The 8,390-nt window shown below is 35.9% G+C and overlaps 1 protein-coding gene across 1 annotated transcript; it reads right to left on the bottom strand.

Moving 5' to 3' along the window:
• Nucleotides 1–818: 818 nt before the first annotated feature.
• On the bottom strand, nt 819–4,965 carry LOC141640813 (uncharacterized). The gene is made up of 4 exons (XM_074449494.1): nt 4,197–4,965; nt 3,200–3,983; nt 1,891–2,018; nt 819–1,102 (listed from the first exon to the last, which is right to left on the bottom strand). Exons 1-4 carry the CDS (start codon nt 4,963–4,965, stop codon nt 819–821), a joined length of 1,965 nt encoding a protein of 654 aa, XP_074305595.1.
• Between the last annotated feature and the right edge of the window lie 3,425 nt (nt 4,966–8,390).

The raw sequence follows: 8,390 nt of genomic DNA, 5'->3' as shown, positions 1-8,390 counted from the left end.
TACTAGTTAACATTTTTATACATACATATGCTTCCCATACTATTATTTATATAAAAAAGTTATTTGTTTTAGTGGTATACTTATTATGAATTAAGAAATTATTAATGTGGTAAGGTAGATCAAGTTAAAATAGGAATGACTAAATAAAGTTACATAGTGGTCTCTTTTAAAAAAAAAAAAAAAAAAAATTGGTAACATTTTATTTATACCTCGTAGTATATAAATTTATTTTATTCGGAATATTACATTCTACCCTCCTTATAATAAGTTTCGTCCCGAAATTGGACATACCTTACTTATTGGAATAGATGGGGGTATTTGTCTTTCATTTCCATCATTGTTTCCCAAGTCGCTTCTGTCACATCATGATGGGACCAAAGGACTTTTACCAATGGAATAGTTTTGTTACGAAGAACTTTTTATTTGTGATCCAAGATTTGAATGGGTAGCTCCTCGTAAGTAAGATCTTCTCTAACTTGCAAGAGTGGCATTTTGACAACATGGCTAGGATCAGAGATATATTTTCTCAAAAGTGAAACATGAAAGACATCATGAATCCTTGACAGTTCCATCGGTAGGAGTAGTCGATATGCCACATCTCCTACTCGTTCAATTATTTTAAATGGTCCTACATACCTCGGACTTAGTTTTCTCTTCTTTCTAAATCGGATCACTCCTTTTGTAGGTGACACTTTTAAAAATACAGAATCACCTTCTTGAAATTCTATAGGTCGTCTTTTTAAGTCCGAGTAACTCTTCTGTCGACTTTGTGCCGTTCTCATTTTCTCTTGTATGAATCTTACTTTATCGGTGGTTTCTTAAATTAGATCAGGTCCAATGACTCTGGATTCATCAATATTACTCCAACACAAAGGTGTTCTACACTTTCGTCCATACAGAGCCTCATACCGAGCCATACCAATACTCGCATGATGACTATTGTTATAAGAGAATTCTATTAAAGGTAAGTGTTGCTCCCATGATCCATGGAAATCCAGAATACATGCCCTTAATAGATCCTCTAATGTTTGAATAGTTCTCTCGGTTTGACCATCTGTCTGCGGGTGAAAAGCAGTACTATATTTAAGTTGAGATCCTAGGGCTGTTTGTAAACTTTTCCAAAACCTAGATAAGAAATTTGTATCCCTGTCTGATATGATTGTCCTTGGAACCCCATGTAGTCTAACTATTTCTTTTATATATTTCTTTGCTAATTTCTCGGAATTCCATGAAGTCTTAGTGGCCAGAAAGTGAGCACACTTAGTTAATCTGTCCACTATTACCCATATTTCATTCATCCCTTGCGATGTCACGGGTAGTCCAGTCACGAAATCCATAACAATTGATTCCCATTTCCAAGTGGGAATATCCAAGGATTGTAAGAGTCCTCCCGGCCTTTGATGTTCTATTTTTACTTTTTGACAAGTCAAACATTTGGCCACAAATTCTGCTACCTCCTGTTTCATATTACTCCACCAAAATGTATGTCGAAGATCTTTGTACATTTTATTACCCCCTGGATGTATTGAATATCGGGAGTGATGCGCCTCATCTAATATTCTTCTCTTGAGAGTCCCCGAGTTAGGAACACATAACCATTCTTGAAACCATAGTGATCCATCCCTTGGATGATGAAACCATGTGCTTTTCCTTTTTGGATATCCTTACGAATCTTATCAAGTTGGGGATCCGTTTCTTGAAGTTCTTTTATTTCTTCGCACAAGGTTGGTCTTATTTCTAGTGCTGCTATATGCCCGGTTAGGTTGCCCTTAACCATTTCTATATCCAACCTTTCTATGTCTCTTTGAATAGTGGGCTCCTCAATATTAAGTATATCTAAAGTTGTGGGAGGTTTTCGGCTAAGCGCATCAGCTACCACATTAGCCTTGCCAGGGTGATACTGGATATCTAAGTCATAGTCTTTGAGAAATTCGAGCCATCTTCGTTGCCTCATATTAATCTCTTTTTGGGTAAAAATGTATTTCAAACTCTTATGATTGTGGGATCCCTGAAAAAATCTCCTTTTTGAAAATATAGTAAATAGTATGGAGTCGCCAGTAGGTTTTATAAAAAAACATACAAAAATAAAGTTAACGGAAAAGGCCCCTTTTGATCCCTGGAATGGGGACTGATCCGTCACTCCGGTCTGAACCAAAGATTGCGGATTCGGGGCTAAAGGTACGATCAGAGAAGGTGTTAGGCACCCGGATCGCCCATCAAACTGACGGCTTCTACTATTTATTTGTAATATTATATATTTGACGATTTAAACAAAAGAAAACGTTTTTTAAAACAATTTATACAAATTATTTACAAACAACGAAAGCTAAATTACGATAATATAAGAAGTAAAGAATAAATATGACACCCTCAGGCCTACCTGGATACGGCGTTTCGACAATTAGCTTACTCGAACTGACTTTAGGGCGTCTTTATGCTCAAAATAGGGTGGACGTATGTATGTGAAAGTATGATGGGAAGGTGGTATTTTGTATGGAATAGTATTTTCTGAAAAGGTAGTATATATTTTTTTATGAATTTTTCTCTGATGAATAAAGGTGTAAAGGGGAGTATTTATACTAGTTCAGACGAAGTATTTGGCAAGAACTGGAATTTCCGTAAGATGGAGTTTTGTCCAGACGTTATCCTTTAGAATTATAGTGCATGTGGTATTTTGACCAATAATACTCACCAGGCATTACCAAGTCTATTGATAGTTGACTTCTTTGCTTATTCCAAACAAATTGTCTCCACTAAACTTCTACGTAAAACAATCCTCCGCATTGTGTACGCATGCAAATTCCTTATTTGTTGTTGGGCCACTCTTCGTAAAACACGATCTTTAGCCTTTCATATGGGCTGAAAACAACCAACTGGGCCGTCAAGTTACATAAGAGGTGTTACCTCGCACATACGTACTTATTATTTGGCCCGATCAAATACAACTACTAAAAATGTATAACTCCTCGGTATTATTTACGGTTTGGTGCCGTTAATATATAATATTACTCCCATGATCAATTAAGTGGGTTAAAAATGTGGCAAATTGTCGAAGTGGACTGGGTTATAAAATGGTTGTTTTGGGGACGATTTTGAGCATAAATAACCTTATATCAAATTCAAGTAAGTTTCATTCCGAATTAAATAAGTGCCTCATCATCGGGTGTTCCAAGGCCGGTAGACATTTTGAGGTGTCTACAGATCAGTATACATGAGACATGAGACTCCATAAAGGTAATGCCTCCAAATTTTCAAGGCAAAAACTACAGCTGCAAGTTCCAAATCATGTGTAAGGTAATTTTGCTCATGTGGTCTTAATTGTCTGGAAGCATATGCAATTACTTTCCCATTTTGCATTAATACACATCCTAATCCTTGTTTTGAGGCATCACTAAATAATTCAAACCCGTCGGTGCCATTGGGAAGGTTAAGCATAGGTGCAGAGGTAAGTCGACCCTTAAGTTCAGAAAATGATTTCTCACACTTATCACTCCATTCAAATTTGGTATTCTTCTTTATAAGGTTGGTGAGGGGCTGAGCAATCTTTGAAAAATCTGCCACAAATCGACGGTAATAACCAGCTAATCCTAAGAAACTGCGGATTTCCGTCACATTTTTGGGTCTGGGCCAATTTGTAATTGCTTCTACCTTTTGTGGATCCACTTGTACTCCCTCTTTTGATATAACATGTCCTAAGAAAACTACCTTATCCAACCAAAAATCGCATTTCTTCAACTTAGCATAAATTTTATTTCCTCTCAGTGTTTCTAAGACTATCCTCAAGTGCTCTCTATGCTCCTCTTGGTTTTTAGAATAAACCAATATGTCATCTATGAAAACAACCACAAATTTATCCAAGTATGGTCTAAACACTCTATTCATTAAATCCATGAAAACTGCTGGAGCATTGGTAGGACCAAAAGGCATAACAAGAAATTCGTAATGTCCATATCGGGTTCTAAAAGCTGTTTTTGAAACATCTTCTGGTTCTATTCTCAATTGATGGTATCCTGAATGAAGGTCAATTTTTGAGAATATAGTTGAACCTTGCAACTGGTCGAACAGGTCATCTATTCTAGGCAAAGGATATTTGTTCTTTATGGTTATTTTATTAAGCTCACGGTAGTCTATGCACAATCGTAAACTTCCATCCTTGTTTTTAACAAAAAGTACAGGTGCACCCCATGGAGATGTACTAGGTTTTATGTATCCTTTCTCTAATAATTCATCGAGTTGGCTTTTAAGTTCCTTTAACTCTGCAGGAGCCATCCTATAAAGTGCCTTAGAGATAGGACTAACACTCGGAACTAGTTCAATGGTAAAATCGACTTCTCTATGTGGGGGCATCCCTGGTATTTCATCTGGAAAGACATCTTTAAATTCTCTAACTATGGGTATGTTTGCCATGCAGGGTTCATGCCCTTGAATATAATGAATCTCACAAAGAAATCCTTCGCACCCTTGACGTAATAACTTTAAGATCTTCATTAGGGAAATGATCCTCTTGGTTTTGTTTGTTTTGGTACCATGGAAAATTACTTTGTCCCCATTTGGACTTGTAATAGTTACCACTCGTTCTTGGCAGTCTACTATAACATGGTTTTCTATAAGCCAATACATCCCTAAGATAATATCAAAATCATGTAGGTCAAGTTGAACGAGGTTAGCCAAGAAAGGATTTCCTTCTATGATCAGGATACTATCCTTATATACAACTGAGCAAATAACGGTGTTTCCATTGGGTAACCCTATCGTGTGTTCTATATTTTGAATGCTAGGGACAAGTTTAAGTCTTTTACTCAAGGAAAGAGATATAAATGAGTGGGATGCTCCAGTATCAAATAACACATTAACAGGAGTAGAGTTGAGAAAAATGTTACCCGTAACTATGTTGTCTGAAGGTTCCACCTCCTGAGAGCTCATTACATACACTCGCCCTGGTATGGGACTTGGCTTTTGAACCATTTATCCTTGTGACTTAGGAGTAACTCTTGAAACATTATAGTTAGAGTTGGTGGCTACTCCAGTTGTCATTTTATTTCTCAAAGTTGGATAATTGATTCTTTTGTGTCCAGGGTTTCCACATTCAAAGCATCGTAGGTTTGGGTATCTACATTGGTTTGTGGTATGATTGGTAAATCCACATTTTTTGCACAAAGCGGGAGACTGGTACCCTCCTTGGAATCGCCTTAACCGAGAACTTTCGTCCTGGAAAGTTAGGTTGTTTATGAAAATCCCTACCTAGTGTCTCACCTCCCTCAAACATTCTTTTTGGCTTGGTTTGGTCTCCCCTTTCGTTGAATATTCTCTCCGCATTAGTGGCCTTATCATACATCTCTTGGTAATTTAAACAGGTATGGGTAGATATTGCGAAGATTCCAATTGAGTCCTCTCTCAAAACAGTTCATTCTTAATTCCTCAGTCGCCACCATGTGAGGCGCAAATCGCAACAATTCCATAAATTTGGTGGCATAATCCATAACCGATTTTGAACCTTGTACTAACTCATTAAATTCTTCTTCCTTTTGTCGTCGAAGTGATTGAGGATAAAATTTGGATCTCATAAGTTCTTTAAATTGAGTCCATCCAAATCCTTCCTCATTTCGTCTTTCTTTTACTGTTTCCCACCAAATGTCAGCTTGACCTATGAGGTGGTAAACCACAAATCCCACTTTCCATTTTTCAGGACAATTTATTGCTTCAAATAGTTTATCCATACTCATGACCCAATCTTCAAACTCTACTGGATCAGGCTTACCATCATAAGTCTTTGGATTATAACCTACCATTTTTTTAAAATATTTCATACTCTCTTCTTCCTCACTTAGTTGGTTGCCTCTTATTGCTTCCGCTATAATTGTTACAAGACCCCTCGTATCATTTGTCATTGGTTGGGTTATGTCGGAACTATCTGCGTTAGTCATCCTATAGCATGGATGAAAAAATTAAATTAGTTACAAAACATATGAGAAACTTTTTCTTAAAGAAAATTGACTATATCATACATAAACTATTACTGATATTATATATTAACTGCATCATACATAACGTCATGAAACATTAACGTTATTGTACATACACACTACCATACAATACCTGAAAACATATGGTGACTAACTAGTATAATCCCAGGTGACTACCCTTTATTCGTCTACCTTCCTTATGTTATACCATACATAAGCCACCCTTGTTTTTTTATACAAGACAAAATTTTGTTAGACACCTGACTACTTCATATTAGTTTATCTTACATGGATCACCACCCCCTTACTGGTCATCTTCATCGGAGGAGCTAGCTGGCTCATATTCCGAGACAGAAATTTTACTCGAGATTTCACTTTCATTTTCTTCAACCTCATCCCTATCGTCCACCTGGTCCCCATCTTCCACCTCCTCATTGTTGACGGATTCTCCATCAGATAGATAAACCACATTTTCCAATTCATGATTGAGTAGCTCCACGGCTAGATCCTCAAAAGATGGATACCATTTGCAATTAAGCACCCCTCCTATGTAAAGATATTTCTCATGATTTGGGATCCCATTAACAATCAAATCAGAATACCTTGCCTTGAACCCAGCCCATGGTGCAGTATTTGGCAATGTCTTAACAAGGCAGTGAGCTTCAAATGGGATAGACAAAGCAAACTGGGGAAACATGTGGTTATAACTGTCCAGGGTAGTTTTCATTCGATGGATATGGTCAGTCATTCGATCATTTTCTTTCATAACTATCTCCCGAGGATCTGGGAAGGGTGCTGCCATGCTAAACATTATCACAAAAAATAGTATTATTAACCAACTATATCAATTAAAAAAATATAAAAGAAAAAATAATATATATATATAGAAGAAGAAAAAAATTAATAACCATCCTACTACGATCTACCCCTCTCTCAATCAATTATAATTTTAAACCCGATTTCTTTTTCCATATAATTTATTGAAAAAAAAAAATTTTTTTTTAACCTAGGCTCTGATACCACTTTGTAACGCCCCGAAAATGCAGGGAGTAACAAAATAGTATAACTTTATTTTATTATTAAAACTTCAGCGGAAACTTATAAAAACGGTGAAAATTACAAAAAAAAAACTTGTTACTCGCCTAAACATGATTTTTCTTTACTTGAAACATTATTATTCGTATACAATTCTTCATATCAGACATCCTTAAAATTTTCCTTACTCACGCCCTTCCCCATTTCTAGCACCTGAAAAAGATATGAACAGTATGGGGTCAGCCAACCACCGGCTGAATATGGCTCCAGTAACCTCCACCGACCCCTAATGACATTCCCATATATCTTACCTGGGATAAACAGTTTTCCTTAATAACCATGGTATACTATTACTGAAAAGAGACACATTACGGAGCCAAGACTCTCTTAGGCTAAGCCCTCCTCCATGTACACGGGATAATGTAACCACTTTTGAAATTCCCTGGTCTTTTACCAGGTATATTTGGAACCATTGTTCCCTTGGGCTATGCCCTCCTCCGTGTACACAGGATAAATAATAATGTCATCTCCCTTCAATAATCGTATACAAATGAACAAATGGCCAACTGTACATTATAAAAATACCAAAATTAGCAAAAACACATGGGACAATTTATATAACATGTGAGTCATATAATGACATTAAAACGAGAACATAACTACTACCATTATGATATGTTAACTTATTTTATTCTTAGCAATATAACAGTATGACGGTAATTAAATAATTACTACGACGAAGGGTCCCGAAACCATACCTTATTGTCGGGATTATCAGACGCACTCTAGATCTCCTTTATTATATCCTCCTTTTTCCTCACGTGCCCCTCCCTTTTCTTATTCTTTATATAATGATAGTTTTTTTGTGTTGTGTGCATGAATCATTAGCCAAACTCCCCTTTTTATAGCTATTCATTGTCGGTTAAAATCATAGCTTTGCTTACTAATCATTACTAGGTCCCTATATAGACCTTATATGTGTAAAAATTTGGTGTAAAACATGTACTACATGGGTTTATGCATGTAGTAATCTACTAATGTATAGTCCACTATTTTAGAAGGTCAATTAAGGCTAGCTACTACATACTTAATACTAGTTAACATTTTTATACATACATATGCTTCCCATACTATTATTTATATAAAAAAGTTATTTGTTTTAGTGGTATACTTATTATGAATTAAGAAATTATTAATGTGGTAAGGTAGATCAAGTTAAAATAGGATGACTAAATAAAGTTACATAGTGGTCTCTTTTTTAAAAAAAAAAAAAAAATTGGTAACATTTTAGTTATACCTCGTAGTATATAAATTTATTTTATTCGGAATATTACAGTATGACTATTACTACTTGCACAACTGTCCAAAGAGAGTGACTGTTTATTGCAAGTA

The sequence above is a fragment of the Silene latifolia genome, chromosome 2, assembly GCF_048544455.1.
Source record: "Silene latifolia isolate original U9 population chromosome 2, ASM4854445v1, whole genome shotgun sequence".
Taxonomy (NCBI): Eukaryota; Viridiplantae; Streptophyta; class Magnoliopsida; order Caryophyllales; family Caryophyllaceae; genus Silene; species Silene latifolia.
This window is presented reverse-complemented; position numbering and strand designations above follow the sequence as displayed.